Source organism: Salvelinus alpinus, chromosome 12 (assembly GCF_045679555.1).
Source record: "Salvelinus alpinus chromosome 12, SLU_Salpinus.1, whole genome shotgun sequence".
In the NCBI taxonomy this organism is placed as follows: domain Eukaryota; kingdom Metazoa; phylum Chordata; class Actinopteri; order Salmoniformes; family Salmonidae; genus Salvelinus; species Salvelinus alpinus.
In genome coordinates this window covers 60260055-60273596 of record NC_092097.1, presented here as the reverse complement: position 1 = coordinate 60273596, position 13542 = coordinate 60260055, and the positions used below count along the sequence as shown (strand labels likewise).

Genomic DNA, 13542 nt, shown 5'->3' with positions numbered 1-13542 from the left:
CACCGATCCACATTGTTCTCAGGAGATTCTACATGGGTTGCCTAAGCTCGAGCCTGAACAGAGTTCTGGGCTGGAGGGGGATCTTTCGTTTCAGGAACCAAACTGGGAGGCGCTGGTGGATAAGGTAGCGACTAAGTTGTCTAAATGGCAATGGTTGTTGCCACTGATATATTTCAGGGGAAGGATCCTGGTCTTCTAACAACTTGACCACTTCATTGCTCTGGCACAGGCTGATGGTGCTGGATGCCCCACAGAGTCTCATCAAGCAACTACAGAGGTTACTGGTGGATCCCCCACAGAGTCTCATCAATAACAACTACAGAGGTTACTGATGGATCCCCCACAGAGTCTCATCAATAACAACTACAGAGGTTACTGATGGATCCCCCACAGAGTCTCATCAATAACAACTACAGAGGTTACTGGTGGATCCCCCACAGAGTCTCATCAAGCAACTACAGAGGTTACTGGTGGATCCCCCACAGAGTCTCATCAATAACAACTACAGAGGTTACTGATGGATCCCCCACAGAGTCTCATCAATAACAACTACAGAGGTTACTGGTGGATCCCCCACAGAGTCTCATCAATAACAACTACAGAGATTACTGATGGATCCCCCACAGAGTCTCATCAATAACAACTACAGAGGTTACTGATGGATCCCCCACAGAGTCTCATCAATAACAACTACAGAGGTTACTGGTGGATCCCCCACAGAGTCTCATCAATAACAACTACAGAGGTTACTGGTGGATCCCCCACAGATTCTCATCAATAACAACTACAGAGGTTACTGGTGGATCCCCCACAGAGTCTCATCAATAACAACTACAGAGATTACTGATGGATCCCCCACAGAGTCTCATCAATAACAACTACAGAGGTTACTGGTGGATCCCCCATAGAGTCTCATCAATAACAACTACAGAGGTTACTGGTGGATCCCCCACAGAGTCTCACCAATAACAACTACAGAGATTACTGGTGGATCCCCCACAGAGTCTCATCAATAACAACTACAGAGATTACTGGTGGATCCCCCATAGAGTCTCATCAATAACAACTACAGAGGTTACTGGTGGATCCCCCACAGAGTCTCATCAAGCAACTACAGAGGTTACTGGTGGATCCCCCACAGATTCTCATCAATAACAACTACAGAGGTTACTGGTGGATCCCCCACAGAGTCTCATCAATAACAACTACAGAGATTACTGATGGATCCCCCACAGAGTCTCATCAATAACAACTACAGAGGTTACTGGTGGATCCCCCATAGAGTCTCATCAATAACAACTACAGAGGTTACTGGTGGATCCCCCACAGAGTCTCATCAATAACAACTACAGAGGTTACTGGTGGATCCCCCACATAGTCTCATCAATAACAACTACAGAGGTTACTGATGGATCCCCCACAGAGTCTCATCAATAACAACTACAGAGGTTACTGATGGATCCCCCACAGAGTCTCATCAATAACAACTACAGAGGTTACTGGTGGATCCCCCACAGAGTCTCATCAATAACAACTACAGAGGTTACTGATGGATCCTCCACAGAGTCTCATCAATAACAACTACAGAGGTTACTGGTGGATCCCCCACAGAGTCTCATCAATAACAACTACAGAGATTACTGATGGATCCCCCACAGAGTCTCATCAATAACAACTACAGAGGTTACTGATGGATCCCCCACAGAGTCTCATCAATAACAACTACAGAGGTTACTGATGGATCCTCCACAGAGTCTCATCAATAACAACTACAGAGGTTACTGGTGGGTCCCCCACAGAGTCTCATCAATAACAACTACAGAGGTTACTGGTGGATCCCCCACAGAGTCTCATCAATAACAACTACAGAGGTTACTGGTGGATGCCAACACTGGACACACACAGCAGTGTTACACCTCCCTTTGCATGAGGGGGGCCAAGAGCTGGTGGACATTGGGTCCAGAGTGACAGCTTTCTGTCTACAAGCAGCACAGAGACTTCTGTACCAGCATGGGGGTGTGCTGGAGAGACACGGCTTGGGCTGTTCTGAGGAGAGCAGGGGACCTTGGGTATTAGAGGCAATTGTTCCTATTGGATATGGAGCAAGTCAATATGTCAGCCATATACTCTGTTCTACCGCGTTGCGCTTTGGGCACTGTTCACAGAGACATTTGACGGCCAGGAGCATGGATAATTGAATAGCCACTGTTTCACAATCCACTCATCCAGACCAGATGGGCCAGCTTGTGGGCCAGGCTTGTGAGAGCGGGATTTACTAAGTTGGGTGAAACTGCAAGAAGAGTCGGGTGGAAATCTGGCAGCGACATGGCGGAGGCTTCCTCCATAAAGTCAACCGGACTGCTGCAGCAGGTGGTGGAAGGGGTCCGAGCTGCACTACCGGGCTCGTTCTGCCGGGGAATAGGCAGAGACTGCCTATGAAAGACATTGACCTACCTCCTTTCTCTATTGCTGCCACCTGGAGAGGAATACCTGGAGGGTGAGGGAATGATCTAATCGTTCAGGACTGTAAAGGTGGTTCAGAAGGACCAGCTGTGTGAGTTGAGGGCAACGGGGTGGCTGTGAAGGTGGTTCAGAAGGACCAGCTGTGTGAGTTGAGGGCAACGGGGTGGCTGTGATGGTGGTTCAGAAGGACCAGCTGTGTGAGTTGAGGGCAACGGGGTGGCTGTGAAGGTGGTTCAGAAGGACCAGCTGTGTGAGTTGAGGGCAACGGGGTGGCTATGAAGGTGGTTCAGAAGGACCAGCTGTGTGAGTTGAGGGCAACGGGGTGGCTGTGATGGTGGTTCAGAAGGACCAGCTGTGTGAGTTGAGGGCAACGGGGTGGCTGTGAAGGTGGTTCAGAAGGACCAGCTGTGTGAGTTGAGGGCAACGGGGTGGCTGTGAAGGTGGTTCAGAAGGACCAGCTGTGTGGGCTGAGGGCAACGGAGTGGCTGTGAAGGTGGTTCAGAAGGACCAGCTGTGTGAGTTGAGGGTAACGGGGTGGCTGTGAAGGTGGTTCAGAAGGACCAGCTGTGTGAGTTGAGGGCAACGGAGTGGCTGTGAAGGTGGCTCAGAAGGACCAGCTGTGTGAGTTGAGGGCAACAGGGTGGCTGTGGGGTTTGGGACCCAGGCTTTTCTCTGAGAGGATGTTGGCGCTCCCTGTATAAGCCTCCCATAGAGAAGTGTATTGCTGATCTACAGTGACGGATTGAGATGCTAGGGGCAGGATGTAGGGACCCTAGAGCTGCGTTGCTGGGGCTGGTGCGGGCTCGGCTAAAACTGGAGCATGTATGTAGGGGGCTGGTGAACTGTCTGGGGGACTTTACAGTGGTGTGGGGAGTCAGGGGGTGTTCTATGTGTCAGGGAGTCAGGGTGTGTTCTATGTGTCAGGGAGTCAGGGGGTGTTCTATGTGTCAGAGGGTCAGGGGGTGTTCTATGTGTCAGGGGGTCAGGGGGTGTTCTATGTGTCAGAGGGTCAGGGGGTGTTCTATGTGTCAGGGTCAGGGGGTGTTCTATGTGTCAGGGGGTCAGGGGGTGTTCTATGTGTCAGGGGGTCAGGGGGTGTTCTATGTGTCAGGGAGTCAGGGGGTGTTCTATGTGTCAGGGGGTCAGGGGGTGTTCTATGTGTCAGGGGGTCAGGGGGTGTTCTATGTGTCAGGGGGTCAGGGGGTGTTCTATGTGTCAGGGAGTCAGGGGGTGTTCTATGTGTCAGGGGGTCAGGGGGTGTTCTATGTGTCAGAGGGTCAGGGGGTGTTCTATGTGTCAGGGGGTCAGGGGGTGTTCTATGTGTCAGGGGGTCAGGGGGTGTTCTATGTGTCAGGGGGTCAGGGGGTGTTCTATGTGTCAGAGGGTCAGGGGGTGTTCTATGTGTCAGAGGGTCAGGTGGTGTTCTATGTGTCAGGGTCAGGGGGTGTTCTATGTGTCAGGGAGTCAGGGGGTGTTCTATGTGTCAGAGGGTCAGGGGGTGTTCTATGTGTCAGAGGGTCAGGTGGTGTTCTATGTGTCAGGGTCAGGGGGTGTTCTATGTGTCAGGGAGTCAGGGGGTGTTCTATGTGTCAGGGAGTCAGGGGTTGTTCTATGTGTCAGGGAGTCAGGGGGTGTTCTATGTGTCAGGGGGTCAGGGGGTGTTCTATGTGTCAGAGGGTCAGGGGGTGTTCTATGTGTCAGGGAGTCAGGTGGTGTTCTATGTGTCAGGGTCAGGGGGTGTTCTATGTGTCAGGGTCAGGGGGTGTTCTATGTGTCAGGGAGTCAGGTGGTGTTCTATGTGTCAGGGGGTCAGGGGGTGTTCTATGTGTCAGAGGGTCAGGGGGTGTTCTATGTGTCAGGGAGTCAGGGGTTGTTCTATGTGTCAGGGAGTCAGGGGGTGTTCTATGTGTCAGGGGGTCAGGGGGTGTTCTATGTGTCAGAGGGTCAGGGGGTGTTCTATGTGTCAGGGAGTCAGGTGGTGTTCTATGTGTCAGGGTCAGGGGGTGTTCTATGTGTCAGGGAGTCAGGGGGTGTTCTATGTGTCAGGAGCAGGGGGTGTTCTATGTGTCAGGGAGTCAGGGGGTGTTCTATATGTCAGGGGGTCAGGGGGTGTTCTATGTGTCAGAGGGTCAGGGGTTGTTCTATGTGTCAGGGAGTCAGGGGGTGTTCTATGTGTCAGGGGGTCAGGGGGTCATCTATGTGTCAGGGAGTCAGGGGGTGTTCTGTGTCAGGGGGTCAGGGGGTGTTCTATGTGTCAGAGGGTCAGGGGGTGTTCTATGTGTCAGGGGGTCAGGGGGTCAGAGGGTGATCTATGTGTCAGGGGGTCAGGGGGTGTTCTATGTGTCAGGGGGTCAGGGGGTCAGGGGGTGATCTATGTGTCAGGGAGTCAGGGGGTGTTCTATGTGTCAGAGGGTCAGGGGGTGTTCTATGTGTCAGGGGGTCAGGGGGTGTTCTATGTGTCAGAGGGTCAGGGGGTGTTCTATGTGTCAGGGGGTCAGGGGGTGTTCTATGTGTCAGAGGGTCAGGGGGTGATCTATGTGTCAGGGAGTCAGGGGGTGTTCTATGTGTCAGAGGGTCAGGGGGTGTTCTATGTGTCAGGGGGTCAGGGGGTGTTCTATGTGTCAGGGGGTCAGGGGGTGTTCTATGTGTCAGGGTCAGGGGGTGTTCTATGTGTCAGGGAGTCAGGGGGTGTTCTATGTGTCAGGGTCAGGGGGTGTTCTATGTGTCAGGGTCAGGGGGTGTTCTATGTGTCAGAGGGTCAGGGGGTGTTCTATGTGTCAGAGGGTCAGGGGTTGTTCTATGTGTCAGGGAGTCAGGGGGTGTTCTATGTGTCAGAGGGTCAGGGGGTGTTCTATGTGTCAGAGGGTCAGGGGGTGTTCTATGTGTCAGGGAGTCAGGGGGTGTTCTATGTGTCAGGGAGTCAGGGGGTGTTCTATGTGTCAGAGGGTCAGGGGGTGTTCTATGTGTCAGGGAGTCAGGGGGTGTTCTATGTGTCAGGGAGTCAGGGGGTGGACGACAGGACGGGGCTTGGTTTCAACATTCTAGTCTGTTAAAATTAAATAAAGTTAGTTTTAATTATGTAAGTATTTATATTTTGTATCATATGTGACATGTTTCACACGTCACTACTTCACAAGAGAGGCATTTGAACATATTTTTGTCTTCTGGAACATGTGAACTTTCATGTGCCTTTTAATAACAAATGTGTATTCCTTCTGAAAATACAAATAAAATTGTTAAATTGTTGGTTGTCACGTAGCGTGCTTCTGTCCATAACGTGAGTGTTGATAATCATATTGATTTCTACCGCGGCTGTTTTGAAAGAAATAACTTTAGTCGTCATAGAACTACAGAAGTTTTACTACTTTTCTCAACAACATTGCTGCCCTGAATTTAGCAGGCGCTATCGACAGATCAGTTGGAAAAAGTGATGGGTTCTGGTTTCACATCCATGTGTTCTGGTTTCACATTTTATCAGAAAGTCATTTTCACTGCAAGCTAAAAAAAAGTATAATATTGAACCTTATTTTAAATAGTCAGCAAGTTAATTAAGAACAAATTCTTAATGACAATGATGGCCTAGGGAACAGTGTGTTACCTGCCTTGTTCAGGGGCAGAACAACCGTTTTTTATCTTGTCAGCTCGGGGATTCGATCCAGCAACCTTTCGTTTACTGGCCCAACGCTCTAACCACTAAGCTACCCGCCGCCCCAGTGTTAAAGAATACTGTTACCTAGCTAGCGAACATTAGCTTGCTGGCTCGCCAGCTAACGTTGCGTATATGGTCTGTGTAGTAATGTTATTAGAATCAGAAATCCATTTGAATTGCTAGTTATAGCCTAATGCTAGCTAGTTAGCTAACATTGAACATAGATGGTTAGCATTAGCAACCTGCAGATTCACACTACAGCTATGACACACAGTTTGTATTGGTGGGAGTATGATTTGGGATTATTCCGGTTCATTGTTTTGCTAGCTAGCTATCTAGCTACATGTCTAAACAAAAGCCTCCACTTCGCCAGATGATTCCATGACCCATCAAGTTAGCCTGGGGGTGATTATTTCATGAACAGGTGAACATGTCTAGACAATAGTGACCCATCCACTTAGCTAGATGTGACTGGGGGGTGGATATAGAGTTTCTTTCACACGACCCATCAATTTAGACAAGCTTGTCTGGGTAAGATTCATCTACTAAATATAAAATATTTATAAAAATTAAAAAAATCTGGACACTTTCTGTTTTTGATATTGCAAAAATGCAAGTAACAAGTTCACTGTACTGTTTACACTTTCTATATTCTGTGCATGTGACAAACTTTTCATTTGATATAGTGTGTGTTTACCAGAGACAGTAATGTCCAGAACAACATGACCTGCACATAAATCAGATAAGGATCCAGGCCAAGGACTAGATAAAGGGTTAGGGTTACCTGGAGTTTTTCCTTATTGTAGGCTACTACGTTCACCACTTTTAGTCTTAATCTTTGGTTGTTTATTACACTACTCACTCTGTTTAGCACATGGCCTCACATGTGAATCCTTAAAGAGATGGGTGGGGCTAAGCACTGATGGGTGGGGCTAAGCACTTAAAGAGATGGGTGGGGCTAAGCACTGGGCTAAACACTGATTAAGAGGGTGTGAACGATGGTGAATGGGTGTAGACAAAAGAAGAACTCTCCAGTAGGTGTACCAATACATTCAAAACTGGTAAACAAGTTTATCAACTTTCAAATCAGAATTACTTTCCCCTTGTTCCTCAGCTGCAGTGTATGATATACCATTTTGTTAGAGTCATTTTGTTGGAGTAATACAATATAAAACACACCATTTGAAATGTTGCTACATAGGACCAAATCAAGGCATATCTCTCTCTCTCGCTATCTCTCTCTCTCTGGGCAACAGCATGAGGATCCTCTCTCTCTCTCTCTCTCTCTCTCTCTATCTCTCTCTCTCTCTCTCTCTGGGCAAAAATACGAGGATTTGCTCTCTCTCTCTGGGCAACAACACAAGGGTACTCTCTCTCTCCCTCTCTCTCCCTCTCTCTGGGCAACAACATAAGGATCCTCTCTCTCTCTCTCCCTCTCTCTGGGCAACAACATAAGGATCCACTCTCTCTCTCTCCCTCTCTCTCTCCTCTTTCTGGGCAACAACATGAGAATCCAGTCCCTCTCTTTTTGGGCAACAACCTGAGAATCCCCTCTCTCTCTTTCTGGGCAACAACCTGAGAATACAGTCCCTCTCAATTAAATTAAAATGGGCTTTATTGGCATGTTTCCCATGACAATGAAGCCAAGGCAATTGAGACTATAACAGGGCCTTCAAGCAGCTGTAGACACTGAGACTATAACTGGGCCTTCAAGCAGCTGTAGACACTGAGACTATAACAGGGCCTTCAAGCAGCTATAGACACTGAGACTATAACAGGACCTTCAAGCAGCTGTAGACATTGAGACTATAACAGGGCCTTCAAGCAGCTGTAGACACTGAGACTATAACAGGACCTTCAAGCAGCTATAGACACTGAGACTATAACAGGACCTTCAAGCAGCTATAGACATTGAGACTATAACTGGGCCTTCAAGCAGCTGTAGACATTGAGACTATAACAGGGCCTTTAACCAGCTATAGACACTGAGACTATAACAGGGCCTTCAAGCAGCTGTAGACACTGAGACTATAACAGGACCTTCAAGCAGCTATAGACACTGAGACTATAACTGGGCCTTCAAGCAGCTGTAGACATTGAGACTCTACAACTGAAGACAGACTGACAAGAGAGGGAGGGCGAGCCAGAGAGGGAGAGAGAAAGAGCGGGATATACAGGCCGAGAGACAGAGGGAATGGGACAAAGAAGTAGAACGAGAGGGAGAGTGATACAGACGAGGAATACAGAGTGGAAAGAGGTGGGGTTTAGGGGAGGTACGGGTCAGTGTTGGGGTTAGGGGAGGTCAGTGGCAGGATTGGGGTTAGGGGAGGTAAGGGTCGAGGTCAGGGGAGTTCAGCCACACTCAAGGTCCTAAACGATATCATAACCGCCTTCGATGAAAGACAGTACTGTGCAGCCGTCTTCATCGACCTGGCCAAGGCTTTCGACTCTGTCAATCATCGTATTCTTATCAATAGCCTTGGCTTCTCAAATGACTGCCTCGCCTGGTTCAGCAACTACTTCTCAGATAGATTTCAGTGTGTCAAATCGGAGGGCCTGTTGTCCAGACCTCTGGCAGTCTCTATGGGGGTGCCAAAGGGTACAATCTCAGGCCGACTCTTTTCTCTGTATATATCAATGATGTCGCTCTTGCTGCTGGTGATTCTCTGATCCACCTCTACGCAGACGACACCATTCTGTATACATCTGGCCCTTCTCTGGACACTGTGTTAACAAACCTCCAAACGAGCTTCAAAGCCATACAACACTCTTTCCGTGGCCTCCAACTGCTTTTAAATGCTAGTCTAACTAAGTGCATGCTCTTCAACCGATTGCTGCCCGCACCCGCCCGCCCGACTAGCATCATTAGGACAGTTCTGACTTAGAATATGTGGACAACTACAATCACCTAGGTGTCTGGTTAGACTGTAAACTCTCCTTCCAGACTCACATTAAGCATCTCCAATCCATAATTAAATCTAGAATCGGCTTCCTATTTCACAACAAAGCATCCTTCACTCATGCTGCCAAACATACCCTCGTAAAACTGACCATCCTACCGATCCTCGACTTCAGTGATGTCATTTACAAAATAGCCTCCAACAATCTACTCAGCAAACTGGATGTAGCCTACCACAGTGCCATCCGTTTTGTCACCAAAGCCCCATATACTACCCACCACTGCGACCTGTACGCTCTCGTTGGCTGGCCCTCGCTACATATTCGTCGCCAAACCCACTGGCTCCAGGTCATCTATAAGTCTTTGCTAGGTAAAGCCCCGCCTTATCTCAGCTCACTGGTCACCATAACAACACCCACCCGTAGCACGCGCTCCAGCAGGTATATTTCACTGATCACCCCCAAAGCCAACACTTCTTTTGGCCGCCTTTCCTTCCAGTTCTCTGCTGCCAATGACTGGAACAAATTACAAAAATCACTGAAGCTGGAGTCTTATATCTCCCTCTCTAACTTTAAGCATCGGCTGTCAGAGCAGCTTACCGATCACTGTACCTGTACATAGCCCATCTGTAAACAGCCCATCCAACTACCTCATCCCCATATTATTACTTACCTTCTGCTCTTTTGCACCCCAGTATCTCTGCTTGAACATCATCTTCTGCACATCTATCACTCCAGTGTTAATGCTAAATTGTAATTATTTTGCCTCAGTGTCCTATTTATTGCCTACCTCCCTACTCTTCTACATTTACACACACTGTACATAGATTTTATTTTATTTGATTGACTGTACGTTTGTTTATGTTTAACTCTGTGTTGTTGTTTTTGTCACACTGCTTTGCTTTATCTTGGCCAGGTCACAGTTGTACATGAGAACTTGTTCTCAACTGGCCTACCTGGTTAAATAAAGGTGAAAATATATATATATTTTAAGAGTTAGGGGAGGTCAGGGTTTGGGATTAGTGAAGGTCAGGGTTGGGGTTAGGGGGGGTCAGGGTTGGGGTTAGGGGGGATCAGGGTTGGGATTAGTGGAGGTCAGGGTTGGGGTTAGGGGGGATCAGGGTTGGGGTTAGTGGAGGTCAGGGTTAGTGGAGGTCAGGGTTAGTGGAGGTCAGGGTTAGTGGAGGTCAGGGTTGGTGGAGGTCAGGGTTAGTGTAGGTCAGGGTTAGTGGAGGTCAGGGTTAGTGTAGGTCAGGGTTGGTGGAGGTCAGGGTTAGTGGAGGTCAGGGTTGGGGTTAGTGGAGGTCAGGGTTAGTGGAGGTCAGGGTTGGTGGAGGTCAGGGTTAGTGGAGGTCAGGGTTAGTGTAGGTCAGGGTTGGTGGAGGTCAGGGTTAGTGTAGGTCAGGGTTGGGGTTAGTGGAGGTCAGGGTTAGTGGAGGTCAGGGTTAGTGGAGGTCAGGGTTAGTGTAGGTCAGGGTTAGTGGAGGTCAGGGTTAGTGGAGGTCAGGGTTAGTGGAGGTCAGGGTAGGTGGAGGTCAGGGTTAGTGGAGGTCAGGGTTGGGGTTAGTGGAGGTCAGGATTAGTGGAGGTCAGGGTTAGTGTAGGTCAGGGTTAGTGTAGGTCAGGGTTGGTGGAGTTCAGGGTTAGTGTAGGTCAGGGTTGGGGTTAGTGGAGGTCAGGGTTAGTGGAGGTCAGGGTTAGTGGAGGTCAGGGTTAGTGTAGGTCAGGGTTAGTGGAGGTCAGGGTTAGTGGAGGTCAGGGTTAGTGGAGGTCAGGGTTAGTGGAGGTCAGGGTTAGTGGAGGTCAGGGTTAGTGGAGGTCAGGGTTAGTGGAGGTCAGGGTTAGTGGAGGTCAGGGTTGGGGTTAGTGGAGGTCAGGATTAGTGGAGGTCAGGGTTAGTGGAGGTCAGGGTTGGGGTTAGTGGAGGTCAGGGTTAGTGGAGGTCAGGGTTAGTGGAGGTCAGGGTTGGGGTTAGTGGAGGTCAGGGTTGGTGGAGGTCAGGGTTAGTGGAGGTCAGGGTTAGTGGAGGTCAGGGTTGGGGTTAGTGGAGGTCAGGGTTGGGATTAGTGGAGGTCAGGGTTGGGGTTAGGGGGGATCAGGGTTGGGGTTAGGGGGGATCAGGGTTGGGGTTAGTGGAGATCAGGGTTGGGGTTAGGGGGGATCAGGGTTGGGGTTAGGGGGGATCAGGGTTGGGGTTAGTGGAGGTCAGGGTTAGTGGAGGTCAGGGTTAGTGGAGGTCAGGGTTGGGGTTAGTGGAGGTCAGGGTTAGTGGAGGTCAGGGTTAGTGGAGGTCAGGGTTAGTGGAGGTCAGGGTTAGTGTAGGTCAGGGTTAGTGGAGGTCAGGGTTAGTGGAGGTCAGGGTTAGTGGAGGTCAGGGTTGGTGGAGGTCAGGGTTAGTGGAGGTCAGGGTTGGGATTAGTGGAGGTCAGGGTTAGTGGAGGTCAGGGTTGGGATTAGTGGAGGTCAGGGTTAGTGGAGGTCAGGGTTGGGATTAGTGGAGGTCAGGGTTAGTGGAGGTCAGGGTTGGGATTAGTGGAGGTCAGGGTTAGTGGAGGTTTGGTTTGGGTTAGTGGAGGTCAGGTTTGGGATTAGTGGAGGTCAGGGTTGGGGTTAGTGGAGGTCAGGGTTGGGATTAGTGGAGGTCAGGGTTGGGATTAGTGGAGGTCAGGGTTGGGGTTAGGGTTAGGGGGGGTCAGGGTTGGGGATAGTGGAGGTCAGGGTTGGGGTTAGTGGAGGTCAGGGTTCGGGTTAGTGGAGGTCAGGGTTGGGGTTAGGGTTAGGAGGGGTCAGTGTTGGGGTTAGGGTTAGTGGAGGTCAGGGTTTGGGTTAGTGGAGGTCAAGGTTTGGGTTAGTGGAGGTCAGGGTTGGGGTTAGGGGAGGTCAGGGTTGGGGTTAGTGGAGATCAGGGTTGGGGTTAGGGGGGGTCAGGGTTGGGGTTAGGGGGGGTCAGGGTTGGGGTTAGTGGAGGTCAGGGTTGGGGTTAGGGGGGGTCAAGGTTTGGGTTAGTGGAGGTCAGGGTTAGGGGAGGTCAGGGTTGGGGTTAGGGGGGGTCAGGGTTGGGGTTAGTGGGGGTCAGGGTTGGGGTTAGGGGGGGTCAGGGTTGGGGTTAGTGGAGATCAGGGTTGGGATTAGTGGAGGTCAGCGTTAGGGGAGGTCAGGGTTGGTGTTAGTGGAGGTCAGGGTTGGGATTAGTGGAGGTCAGGGTTGGTGGAGGTCAGGGTTAGTGGAGATCAGGGTTAGTGGAGGTCAGGGTTAGTGTAGGTCAGGGTTGGGGTTAGTGGAGGTCAGGGTTAGTGGAGGTCAGGGTTAGTGGAGGTCAGGGTTAGTGGAGATCAGGGTTAGTGGAGGTCAGGGTTAGTGGAGGTCAGGGTTAGTGAAGGTCAGGGTTGGTGGAGGTCAGGGTTAGTGTAGGTCAGGGTTGGGGTTAGTGGAGGTCAGGGTTAGTGGAGGTCAGGGTTAGTGGAGGTCAGGGTTGGTGGAGGTCAGGGTTAGTGGAGGTCAGGGTTAGTGGAGGTCAGGGTTAGTGGAGGTCAGGGTTAGTGTAGGTCAGGGTTAGTGTAGGTCAGGGTTGGTGGAGGTCAGGGTTAGTGTAGGTCAGGGTTAGTGGAGGTCAGGGTTAGTGGAGGTCAGGGTTAGGGGAGGTCAGGGTTGGGGTTAGGGGAGGTCAGGGTTGGGGTTAGGGGGGGTCAGGGTTGGGGTTAGGGGGGGTCAGGGTTGGGGTTAGGGGGGATCAGGGTTGGGGTTAGTGGAGGTCAGGGTTGGGGTTAGGGGGAGTCAGGGTTGGGGTTAGGGGGAGTCAGGGTTAGTGGAGGTCAGAGTTAGTGGAGGTCAGGGTCAGTCCTGTCACTACTCACTCTGGTGTGTTGATCCAGATGATGTCCAGGTGACAGTAGTAGACACACTCCTTGTCTCTGTAGCTGTAACACGTGCAGCGCTTGTCTCTACGCCGCGCCTCAGTGATGTTCCGGGACCCATTGCTGCTGGTCACACCCACACTGCTGGCCACACCTACACCACTGGCTACACCTAAATCGCTGGCCTCACCCACTCTGCTGGCCACACCCACACCGCTGGCCACACCCACACCGCTGGCCACACCTACACCGCTGGCCTCACCCACACCGCTGGCCACACCCACACCGCTGACCACACCCACTGTGGTTGGCCTGGAGACCAAGTTCATCTTCGTGGTCTCCAACTCTCTCCTCTCGACAACATCTTTACTGGGGGCTGAAGAACCTACAAGGACATAAGAGGAGTTAATGATGAATACAATTAACAACATGTTGTTTACATTTTCTCTTTGAAATAAAATGTGTTTTATATTGTAATGTAAAAGCACTTTGTGATGGTGTTAAAATGTGGCCCGTTTCAGGAAACTAGGCGTATGTCGCGGGTCACGACTTCACAGGAGAGCCGTTTGAACGTAAATGGGGGAAAAAAAGGTTTTTGGGGCAGAAATTCCTTCTCGAACATGTGATCTTTCATGTGCTTTAATAACAAACTTGTATGCGATCTGTAAATACGAATAC

The 13542-nt window shown here is 50.3% G+C and overlaps 1 protein-coding gene across 1 annotated transcript in view; it reads right to left on the bottom strand.

Annotated features, from left to right (window-relative positions):
- LOC139535253 (endothelin-3-like) overlaps positions 1 to 13542 on the bottom strand; it is an 88892-nt gene that overhangs the window by 54879 nt on the left and 20471 nt on the right. The window contains exon 2 of the mRNA XM_071334583.1: positions 12865 to 13249. Within this exon, the coding sequence (XP_071190684.1) occupies positions 12865 to 13249 (385 nt within the window). The remainder of the gene's footprint in view (positions 1 to 12864; positions 13250 to 13542) is intronic.